General features: G+C 43.2%; 1 protein-coding gene across 2 annotated transcripts in view; it reads left to right on the forward strand.

Annotated features, from left to right (window-relative positions):
• The window catches only part of TUBGCP2 (tubulin gamma complex component 2), a 376,270-nt gene that overhangs the window by 347,488 nt on the left and 16,025 nt on the right, over positions 1-12,757 (forward strand). For both annotated transcript variants that reach the window (XM_078643325.1, XM_078643326.1), the window contains exon 16: positions 6,023-6,151. In XM_078643325.1, the coding sequence (XP_078499451.1) occupies positions 6,023-6,151 (129 nt within the window). The remainder of the gene's footprint in view (positions 1-6,022; positions 6,152-12,757) is intronic.

Here is a 12,757-nt window from a genome sequence, read left to right on the forward strand (position 1 = left end):
AATGATGATCACCCCCATTTTTCTCCGAATGATGCTGCCGTTTTGTTACTCTGAGGACTGGGATTCTGCTAGCAGGCTCCATTCATGTGCTCTAACCCTATTTGGATTATTTAACTTACCTATAAATCCCTAGTATATGTAGTTTATGGTGCAAATAGTACCCAGGACCTGTAAGTTATATTTCACTAGTGAACAGCAGCACCTATTGTACCACCCACTACAATGTTAGTGACATGACTGCAGGCTTACCTCTGTAACCTGTCTGGGTAAGTTAAAAACTGCAAATTTGACCTGTCAAAATAACAGGCCTAAGATCTCCATTTAAAGTTACCCTAAGTAGCCCAAAATGCCCATAAGGCAGGCTCATTCTATTTAAAAGTAGAACATGTAATAGTTTTTAATGTTCAGCATGCCCTTACCCTGACACAGCCCCAAAAGCGATTTCCACTCTAACATCATTTGCTGTTCCATAAGAAGCTATTGGGATTTAATGGTAAATTTGACCTTTTTAAAATATCCATTACAAGCCCAATTCACTGGTAAAGTCTGATTTTAATAATATTTTTCCCTGCCTAAAGCTCTATAAGCCCATTTGCACTAGCTTTCACCTATCACTCGGAAGCTGAATAGGCGACTGATGAGGTGTTACTGCTCACAGAGCAGAGATAAAGACCTTGGTATTGTGGGGGGTGTTCTATTCCTTGGCAGAATGACCATTTGGGTTGTGACCAGAAACTAATTTGACTTCAAAGAGGCCTACCCTGTCCAGGCAAATGTTAGCTGACACCTGGGCAGGGCCCTTTTTTGTCAACCTAGCGAGGCAGGTAGCAATCCCAGTGGGATAGGAACTGCCCAGGAACTGGATTGAAGTGACCACAGAAAACTGGTTACTCATTTTCCTGGCACACCTCTGTGGTGAGCACAGGAGCGTTGCACAGGGGAATGAAGCTCCTGTTGTCTTAGTTTTAGGTAGAGATGGGACACTGTGGGATTGGTTGAAATATGCCATACAAGAATTGCTGCAAAAGTGGGTATGGTTTTCCCAGGTAATTTTTCCCTATGGGTTAGGAGGAGTCGGGAGTCACCCACACCCGCAGGCTAGTGCTGGGAGGAGACTTGTAAGGCTGGACCTACTCCCACCTGTACCCCGGGTAGAGACATGGATTCTAATGATCAGTTGGCTGACCTCCTGTTAAGCTACAGGGAAACAAAAAGCTGCCAGAAGCCCTTTTCCTGAACGGCCCAGCTGAACAGTTCAACTGGACCCTACTTATGACTTCTGCTGGAGGGAGGCTTGACCCCCCAACCTGAGTGAAGTTCTTGAGATTCTGGCACCCTTGACTGAGTCAAAGTGTACTCCTCATAACATTCTGAGAACCTGGGACTTAAAAACGTTTTGCCTCAAAAAACCTTAGAAGGACCAGTCCATACCCGCCAAGTCAATCCGACGATAGTGCTTTGCCGATAGGCCAAGGATTCAGGGTGCTCCCGCTCATAGCTTTTCCGCACCAGCACATCGGTTTCAGAGGGACGTCATCGAAAACAACTGACTAAGTCTGAATGTAGGAAATATTCATTGGGCGAACACGCCACAAGAATATGGCTAGCAAGAGAACTCCCTTGGGTGCAACTGTTTTATTTCTCCTCAGAGTTTTGTGCCCAAAGTCAACAGGTGCAAAGAAACTTTGACTAATGACTAGTTCGCCTCGTTGAGACCCTCTAGGTAACAGCCTGCTGCCTTGTTCAGCTGAGAATGTTTTACTTTCATTTCAGAGACTAAGTCAGGTGGTAAAACCTTCAAGAATGAACCTGGTTTCTGTATTTGACCTGTGCTCGATCGTGGTCAGCCATAAATTGTACTTAGGTACCGGTCAAGTGCAACCAGATGACTGCCGTTATATCTCTCAATGCTTTTAGACGCTATTTTTATTTAAAACTTTAAAAATTAATATCTCTGGTTCCCCTTATTAAATTATTGTCATAGATTATTCTCTATTTTGATAAATTGGAGTGAAATGTTTGTATTATATTTTTGACTTTTCAACTCTTTTGATACTTCTAAATGCTCTACACAGTTTAAGTTAAACCAGTTTGCTCTGTGCCACAGCTACCAGGGGTTCGACTGAGGTTTAGATTACCGAAACCTTTACTGGACCTAACAAGATAGTGCTAGTATTAATTGTTGTGTACACCCATCCAACCCAAATAATAATCTACTTTCTCCCAGCATTCCTTAACAGAATAGTATGACTCTGCGGGATCCAAGTACACATGGTTTAAATGTACGTTTTCAAATTGAAAACAATTTAAAAAAGAAAACATGGTGCTCAGAGCTAACATTTTGTGTTATAATGCAATTACTTAAATTAGACATAAAAACGCTATTTGAATAAAAAAAATCATAATTGTAAAGTGTTATTGAAAGAAAAATCAGAGAATGATACTGACATGCCTAGACAATACAGAATGAAACACTGCCCCTGCCACTTTAAAAGCTTTGTAAACTACCCTAGCCTATCAAAGAGAGAAGAACGGTATGCTACCGTTTTTGAAGAGAGAAAGTCAGTGCTTTAAAACTGGGATTTATTGGGAGTATCTTTCATCCCGAAACTCCTTAATAAATCCCATCAACGTCCAAGATGACAGATGCAACCAAAAGTAATACAACACACTGCACAATGAGACTACATCTATATGAAGACATTAGCTAAGACCAATTCTGCAAAGATCCCTTTACTTCAAAGTAAAATAAGGAGTACCACCCGTAGCATAAGAGCCAGACCATTGCTATAGAAATACGCTTTTACCGGGATGTGACCTTTGAACCATTGAAGGTGAAGGCAGCTGAAGATAGTATTGCAAAAAAACAGTGCCAGGTACTCCTGTGTTTTCATACTAGTCTCAATCATAGTGTACATCTACAGCAGACATGCTGTGTCACATTTTGAGGTTTATAGCCACAGTGCGCCATACTCCTGCCAACATTATGCTTTAGGTCTTATGCCTGTTTGTTTAGTCCACCCTAGTCACCATATTTGATGGATTGAATGCTGGGCATCTGATAGACTCAAGGGTGTGGCCAGCCTGCTAACCTGCCTGCTGGACTCAGGCACACACTACTGTATGTTTGCAAAAATCAACTTTAACACAATCAAAATGTCATTCTCGGAGTTTTAATCTTTTTTTCTGAGACTTGTATTGTTCAAAAGTTTCTTTAACGTTCATATAACATCAACATTCTGTTGAATATTCAAATGGAATCAAAATAATGACATTTCAATAAACAAAAACAATTATTTCACCTTCGTGTTTTATACACTATATAATGTAGATGTCTGAAGCCCAATGCATTTTGGGATTTTTTTATTGTCCCTTCTTCAGGGACAACACTGTAAAACAATAAAACAAATGGATATCTTTCAGTTGTGTACACCGTAGCTTATCTATCAGCACCACAACCCATAGAACTGGCGTGAAGTTGGATATATAATGTGCATATTTTTGAGATAAACATCATTATGAGCCATAAAGTAAGTCTGTACAAGGAGTTATCAGAGTTTCAGTGATAGTAAGCAGAATGAAGAATGTAGAAACCAACACCAGTTTCAAACGTCCGAAGTGAACCCTTAACAAACGTACTCCACAAGAGTTCAAGTATCGACCCAGGAGCAAAAAATGATGATCAGTCGCTCTGTTGGATAAAACAACCTTTGTGAGGAAACATGCATAAGCCAGAATATAAAAAATGGCGACAACTCACATGAGCGTAACTCAGAGTCCTCAACTACTTGCTCACAAAAGAAAAGTTCAAGATGCTCACTCTTGCTAAGGTTCTGTCTGCCTTGGACCCGGGAGACTGGATGGTGCTGCTGGACTTGCAGAACTCCTATTTCCCTATCCCCTTCCTGCCTGCCCATCAACACTACCTGCGGTCTCTTGACCCACTGTCTGACTCCCTCTCTGACATTCTTTTTTTCATTCTTTCTTTGGCCCAGCAGGGCTCTGCGCTGGGCACTTTGAAGGTTTACCTTATGGCCATTTTTGCTTTTCTATGGTTGCCAGATCAGCCGTCACTTTTTAAATGCCCTATTATACTTAGATTCTTGAAGGGGTTCACACATTTGAATCCCCCTCATCATTTATTATGCCCCAGTGGGACCTTAACATGGTTCTCACCTATTTGATGTTTGCACCTTTTGAGCTACTGCACAATTGCTCCATCGTACCTGCTTTCTATCAAAACAGCCTTCTAAGTGGCAATCACTTCTGCCAGTAGGGTAAGCAAATTGCAGGCTCTATCCTCTCAGCCTCCTTACCTGACCGCCTTTCTGGACAGAGTGGTGCTCCTCAGTAGGGCTCCATTTTTGCCCAAGGTGGTGACCCCTTTACATCTAGGACAATCTGTCACCTTGCCCACCTTCTATGCTCCTCTGTTTCCTTCTAAGGAAGAAGAGTGTCTCCACCATCCGGACCCCAAACGGGCGTGATTGTTCTACCTTTATCGCACTAAAGAGTTCCAGGTGGATGTCAAACTCTTTATAGGGTACATTGGAGCAAAGAAGGGATGTGCGGTGCAGAAGAAGACCATCTCTCGTTGTTATCCTCTGCATAAAAATCTGTTACGCCCTGGCAAAGAAACAGCCTCCTGAAGGCCTTACAGCTCATTCAACCATAGCTAGGGCAGCCACTACAGTTCTACAGCGTGGTGTTCCGGTCCTTGACATCTGCCAGGCGGCCACGTGAGCATCCCTGCACACGTTTGCCAAATAATATTGCCTTGATAATCTGGTCCTTAGGGAAGGCCTCTTCAGCCGTTCCTGCCCTACTGGTCTTTCTGCTGTAAAACTTTACTGCAGTGCCTCCTCTGCAGATGGTATTACTTTGGTATCTATTCTAAGGTAAGGAATCTGTGGCTAGATGTCTCTATCAGAGGGACAAGTTATTTACCTTCGCTAACGCACTATCTGGTAGAGACATGATCTAGCCGCGGATTTGTTAATGCCCCACCCATCCTCCTTGCACTGTTGATCAGTTCTTCATGTCAGGGCTTTCCCTTTCAGGGCCCTAGTTGTTTTTTACACACCTTTGTCAGTCACTTCATGGCTCCGTGCTTCTGGAGTGGAAAGTCGTGAAAAGTACTGACATCAGCGCGCCAAGCTGGCGCCTATATAGACGAAGCAGGCATCACGACGATGACCAACCCAGTGCCTACAATGTCTCGCAGAGCCAACCGATGCCACCTATCGGGGCGCAGTGGTACTGCTATCAACAATCTTCTGGATCTCGCCTGCCACCTGGAAGTTCTTAGGTAAGGAATCTGCGGTTAGATAATGTCTCTACCCGATAAGGTTTTATCGAGTGGAAGTACTTTGTACATCTTGCTGCCTCCTCTCTTCTGTAATTGATGTAAGTGTACTTTTACAGTCTTAGAGTATCAAATGCTGAAATTTGAGTTGCTGCCACGGTGTTGGGTGACACTTTTCTATTAAACTCCTTATTATCTGGTGTGTTAATAAAATTGGTGAAGAACTACAAACAACCCAGACGCATTATATTTTAAAATCTAAATGAAGCTCTGGAAACATGGCACCCTGCCACTTGCAATGGTGTTAATTTACTTGCTGTAGTATCTATACTACTCTTAGCCAATTAGCCCTTCTACCCTACCCTCAAACCTCTCTCCTCTATTCTGTCCATAAATTATCTCTATTCAAGCATATTAAAGGGACTCAACCAAATGATGTTCACTGGGAAAGCTGGGCAATCGCTTTGTAACTTTCCCAGGCTCAGACTGCCTTATTTTGTTAAATTGATTTTCATCTGCTCCTGTAATTTTTAATTTCAATGGAAGTCAACACTCGTGGCTGCAGGTGCTGATAGATTAAATTTACCATAAATGCTATAGTGAGAAACGGGTGCTTGTTCAACTGTGGCAAGATGTGATTATAGCAAAGTTCTTTTCCTTCTTCGGGTGGGTGAAAATTCTAATTCTTAATCATGTCCTTTATTTTCTGGTTCTCAGAGATTCACTCAGAGTATGAAGGTGGAAGATGAACTGGGACGCCTGACCTTGGAGCACGGGACAATGATGGGTCCACCAACCCAGACAGAGCGGTTGGAAGAAACAGCAAAGAAAAAACTAACTTCCAAGGTGAACCCACAACCTCTGATGAGTAGTAACATGAGCGTGAGGTACACAATCCAGGGCTGTTCTAAAGAGTACTCAGCAGTTGGAAGTAACATGTCTATAGCCTGAAATAACATAAAACATAACATAACATGTGTATTGTAAAGTGCACGTATCACCCAAGGGCCTCAAGGCGCTGAATAACAGATGTATAATGTTACCCAACTCAATGGTACTCATTTTATCGACCTCCGATGGATGAAAGGCTGAGTGGACCCTCCGGGATTAGAACCTGTGACCATGAGGTCGAACACAGGCCCCTACAGTGGATGCATTAGCCCACTGCGCCACCAGACCCAGCTATAATGAGCAGTGTCTGAAGTCTTATATTATTCACAAACTGTCCTTCGCAATTTACAGCACCAGCAGAGGTCCTGCCAGCTGATCTTCTTTATCATAAGAACTGCACAAAATCCACTACTGGCAAACTGTCAATCTCAGTGCAGAAAATTCCTTTCAAATGTTGCACCTTTAAGCAGAAATTCATCTTTATCATTTGTTAATAACAAGTCTGAGTCCTTAAAGATATTGAGAATGGAGGAGATTATCAAGAAATCTTCAGGCTGTTTCCTTTTCAGTCCTTCTCCTGATAGTGTACATATGTTACAATTTTGCGCATAAACCCAGAGTTCTAAAATTAAAAAAGGAAATACCCATAGTTGGCACATTTTAGAAAGACAGCAGCCATGTTTGGTTTCAAAACATGTTGCTAAGAACCTTTAGTGCAGCCTATCCCGGAGTCCTTGCAGCATTCCTGTTTCAGTTGAAAGAGGTTTTGGTGCTAGGAGTAGTGTTATCCAGTGTTCTATTGGTTATTGCTTATTTGTAGTTGTGAAATCAGCATTGCCAACAAACTGTCAAATTTGGAAGCAAATATGCTTGCATTTGCTCCTTGAAGAGCCTAAGATGGGACCAGTGTAATGGCTCTTGAGAGTAAAGAAAGAACTTGTATTGGTTGGATGGGTGCTAGAAAAAAGAAGGATCTGCTGCTTATTGGAAAAGTGATTCAGTTTTCTACTTGGACAGTATGAAGGTTATTGAAAAGTAAGCATCTGCCAGGGAATGCCTTGTGAGCCGTGCATAAGGTTCCATCCACACGAATAACCGATAAATGGAGAAGAATGCAAATGGATCTCTAACAACAGGTACTCAGCAGAGTTTTGTGTTGTCTACAGTTATTGGAGACAGGTATGTGGCAGTCTGACATAGGCCCATCGATGTAGCTCAAAGGTGAAAGGACTAACCTATGAAAAGATCTTTGAAAGATCCAATACTGGAGAACAAATGAGTTACCTGTAACTTTAGTTCTCTAGTGTTGGTATCTTTTATAGGTTCCCATGTGAACCTTCTTCTTCTATAATCAAGGCCTTAACTTTATTGCTCCCTTTCTCTCATGTATTTTGAAATCTGAGCTGTTTTGGCCTCTAAGAGGAGTCAAGTGCTCAGTACATTCTCCATATTGGCTGGACTTCAGTTTTTAAGTGAGATGGATATGTTACTAAAACAAATAATAGTAATTCTCAACTGGCATTAAAAGCCCTTTATTTATGGAGGGAAACTTCCCGGACCTGGAAGACTTCACGTTACAGGCTTTGTGGACAGGTCACAGCAGGCTAAGCCATGTCATGCTTGAGAGAATCAAAGAGATGCACCAGGAAGACGAAGCTAGCCTTTTACAGTATTCCTCTGCAAGGCTTAGAAAATCTATGCCTCCATGCCTGTTTCTGTGATCTTGCTTATGTATTTCATCTAGTGAATTTAACAATATCAGTACTTTAAAGTAATTATTCAGTAAACATGCAGCCTTTTATGAAACTACGAAATAAAAATATCTACAAGTCTACTGGAGGTGCTCCACTTTTCAACAAAAGACTGGGTACACCCAAAGTATACCCCTAACCATCGTGAAGATGCTTCCTCTTTCAAGGTATGGAGTGATTGTTGGCAGCAGTTGCAGTGTTAGGAATGGGGTTTCTGGTTGGCTATGGTAGGCATCTAAGCCAGGCAGAACCCACCACTCTAGTCAGGGCAAGTAAGTTATACACCAAAGATAACCCGTGCTCACACTCTGGTTACTTGGCGCAGAGCAGTCAGGCTTATGATCATAGGCAAGGTGTAAAGCATTTGCGCAAGACACACAAACACATTGAACACACCTGTTTGCGCAACACACTCACACAACCACATTGAACACTCCACAAAAGAGACTCCACACAAGATTATATAAATTATGTATTGTATATTATATATAAAAGAAGACCAAAAGGCCATGATTCTTAGATACTCTGCATACTATGCCGTCACTTCTATAGTGCTCGCTATCCTGGACAATGCAAGGCAAAAACTGCATATATCCGTGATTACTTAGTGCATAAAAGGCAGCAGATTATGAAAAAGTACATGAATCAAAAAGTACTTTCGCCAGGAAGGCAGTAGAAATAAACATCCACATGTATTGTCAAAATATCCCATACACAATTATAGGTATTGCAGTAATATTGCATAACTAGCAGTGAGGACCCAGGGCATGGAGCACCTACGCTCCTAGTACATTGTATACGGTACTTCCGTTAGCCCTGTTGAAATGATGAGCCCCTTTGGAATATATGAAGGCAAAGTACTTGCACGCTTATTAGAGACTTCACAGTAGCCCAAATAATGATCCCCATCCGGATTTGACACCTGGGCTGCCCGTGATCATATCTGGAGCATAGAGCTCCACGAGTCCTGAGGGTGAGTTTTCTCCAAATTTGAAAGGACAGACGGTGCGAGCGTCCTCCCCTGGGGGATTGCATCCCCCCAATGTAAACACAGACAATGTCCCCTACACGTTGGTGAGCCCGGGAGCCCTTCATGGCCTACCGGTCGCTTCCTCTGAGAAAAAATAGAGGTGAGAGCTGCTCGCAAAGGGAGTGCCTGATGGCAGCACTGCTCCCTGGGCCCCCACTCACTCACGGTGCTCCTTGTGGGGACGGGACCCCGGGGATCTAGAGCAAAGAGGAAGGTACCCTCTCACTGGGCTACCAAAGAGGATGCTGGCAGGAAGGCCTCAGAAACGGAGCCAAATCCCTAGAATTCAGCCTTCCCTCGGCTGGTTACACACAGCGCTACTCCAGGGGCAGCACAGTGGTGACTGTCCATGTGCCTGGCTCGCCTCTGGTTGCGCTGCTTCGACAAGGAGGGTCCTCCTTCAGGGCGTATCATTTGGCAACTACACAAGGAAGCGCCTGCTCTCTCTCCTCAAAGAGGGCAGTGTTCGAGGGCCAAAAGTGCTCTGTCCTAGAATCCCCGCTGTGCTCCTCTGGTCAGAGCGCTGCAGTGGTAGCTCTATCAAGCGCAGGGTTGTTGCCAAAGACTGGATGTTGCTGACCACTTTCAGGATAACAAGCGTCACATTGGTCAGCCATGCGCTGACTTAGGGACAGAAACAGTGCGCTCAACATGCGCTGACTTGGCTAGGACACAGTGATCACACCCATGGTTATGATCACACCCATGGTTAGTGTGAATTCAGCGCTCGCCAGGCGCTTGGTTGCTGGAGAACACTTGGGGGGCACACAGGGAGCGACAGGCAGGCCAGCACATCCAGGTACTTGGCAAATTGGCAGTACCTCCAGCAGCCCAACAGGCAGCAGGCCAGTACAACAAAGACAGTAGTCCTAATGGTGGTTCCTCCTGGCAGCACAGCAGTCAGTCTGGCATTCTGCAGAATGTAGAGCCAGCAGCGTCTCTCAATATGGGGGTCATAGCCCCTGTACTTCTACTCAAAAATGTTTTTATTCGAGGGGTGACTTCAAAGGAACCCTTTCAAGTGCACAACAATCCTTTTCAACCCAGCCCTGGCTCCAGGCATCAGTAGGTGGTAAATCCGCCCTTTGTGTGAGGGTAGGACACAACCTATACTAATGTGAAGTGTGAACAACCTCTCCCTCTAACAGCCCAGGAAGACCATCAGTAAGCAGATGAAACAGATGTATCTCCTGTCACACCCAGCCCTTCCTTTGTTGTGGCTGTCTGGAAAGTATGCACCAAGTGTAGCTGTCCCTAGATATGTATTTGAGTAAGGCTGCAAAGCACAAAGAGTCATAAGCACAGAGAAATGTCCACTTTCTAAAAGTGGCATTTCTAAAATAATAATGAAAAATCCAACTAAACCAGTAAGCAGGATTTATCACTACCATTCTAAACATACCAAACATGACAACGCCACTCCTTTCAGATCAGAAGTTACCACTTAAGAGTATGTAAAGGAATTCCCAGTGCTAGCCTATGAGATGAATAGGCCCCACATAGTGAGAAACAAAATAAGCTGTTTGTCACTACCAGGACATGCTACATATAAGACACTCCCATACCATCAGATACCAACCGATTCTCCTCTGGCACCGTATTTGGACTAAGGAGCAATGTCTCCTTACTCGGTTGTTAATCACAGATTACCTGACACTGGCTCACTGGAAAAGGATCCCTTGGCTTTTGTATGTTTTTAATTTCCTGAATGATCTGAATTGCCCAGCGTTTTTCACAAACCCTGTTTCATTAACGTCTATTCCAAGAAAGTCTCTGAAGAACCTATGTGCCACCCATTTAAGAGCTTTACGCATATCTTCTGAAATCAGTAAACCTACTAATACCCACTTAATAATGGCTCAATCCACCTTTGGTATGCAACCATATCTGTCTTTTTATTTATCAAATTACGATAGATATGTCTTAACTAGATTTCGATTTGATTGTTTTTACCGTCTTGTGTCGTTCCCTGTGCCTCTAGACTGGTCCCGTGAACTACCCAGGTGTCCCTGTGACGACTGTTCTGTCCAGTCCACCTTGCACCTAACACTATTTTGCAGCCTGTATGAGACCCCGCGTAAACGCTGGCTGATTCCACTACTACGTCAGTTTGGGCTGAGAAGCTGCAGACCTGCCCTTTTGGCATTACAGTTCTTAGATACTCCATACGTGGCCAAATCAATAGCCTGCTTCTTAAAGGCTTGCTTGAAAATTCGCTCTTTATCTGCTGTCTCTGCATCGTAAAATACTCTGTTTATTGTGTGTATAACTCTCACAGGGATCACATAGGATTCAAATGTACAGATGACGTCAGGATTTACTAATTTTATACCTTTGTATATTGCAGCTAATTGTGTTTTTCCCTTTTCTTCTAACTGTTGGAAAATTTTATAACAATGAACTTGTATGATTGTAAATTCAATCGAAATAAAGTTTGATTTGATTTGATTTGATTTGACACTCCCATGCTTTTACTTACTCAGCACCCTGCCTAGAGGGCTACCCAAGGCCTACCTTAGTGGTGACCTTTGTGTAATAAAAGGGGAGTTTAAGGCTTGGCAGGTAGTTTTAAATGCCAAGTTAAAATGGCGATAAATTGCTCTCGCAGGCCCTGCAGAGGCAGGCCTGCGACAGTTTGAAAGACTATGTCTGTGGGTGACACAAACAGTGCTGCAGGCCCACTAGTAGCATTTAATTTGCAGGCCCTGGCTATATGAGATACCACTTTACAAGGGACTTAGAAGTAAATTGAATATGCCAAACAGGTGTAAACCAGTCATATCTTATTTAGAGGACAGAGCACATACACTTTAACACTGATTAGCAGTGGTAAAGTGCTCAGAGTCCTAAAGCCAACAAAAAGAAGGTCAGAAGAATAGGCGAAGTAAGGCAACATGTTAGGGGATAACCCTGCAAAAAGGGCAAAGTCGAACAGGCATCAAGTATAGATTGGTGTGGCAGCCCTCAGGCACTTCCTGGAAAGTTCCATCCTGTTCCAGACCTTTATGGAAAGTGCCCTTTTGGTACATTGAAATTGGCTGGTGGGTTTTTGGGTCCAAGGACTTTACTGCGTTGTAGCCAGGAAACCCAGCAGCTGTGTTTTCAGACATTTTCCTGTGGATGGTTAACCCGTACCATTGAAAACAGATGTTCAAACAGGTCATAGAAAGGTTGCTATATTGTATTGTTTTTGTCCCATTGACTGAAACCTCAAAGACCAAGACCAACGAACTCTGATTTTTCCCTCAGTCAATCTCAGCACAGCCCCTTATCAAAATATTGGCAACAAGGCGATGGTTAGACAAAATACCATAAAAATGCTACTGGTCTTTTGTCTGCTGTAGAACTAGCTAGCTCCTTTTGGCTTTTGGCTTGCATCCTACTTATAATTCTTCCTTTATTTTATCACTACACCACTGGAGTTAAGTGCTCAAAAGAATTAACTTGGTTATCCAGTTGGAATGCAGTAGATTTAGTGAACCTGGGATATCAGTTGTAAACGGCCCCACCTACACAGCATATTGACCAGTAATACCTGACTGCACCAGGACCATTATGAAAAGGCCTTAAATCGAGCATGACACAAAGTCGCATTGAGTTAATTAGCTTTCCCCAGCCGTTTCATCAATGGCTGTTTCTTTGAGTCCACTGCATCAAACTATGCAATATATAGCTGTCATATCTACATCACACTTGAGCTTAAAATCCGTGCCCAGGAACGCCCCCAGAGGCAGGTAACAATCTTTCTATTTGGAAATCCCTGAACTTTTAGACTACCTT

Source organism: Lissotriton helveticus, chromosome 5_1 (genome assembly GCF_964261635.1).
Source record: "Lissotriton helveticus chromosome 5_1, aLisHel1.1, whole genome shotgun sequence".
NCBI classification, from domain to species: Eukaryota; Metazoa; Chordata; class Amphibia; order Caudata; family Salamandridae; genus Lissotriton; species Lissotriton helveticus.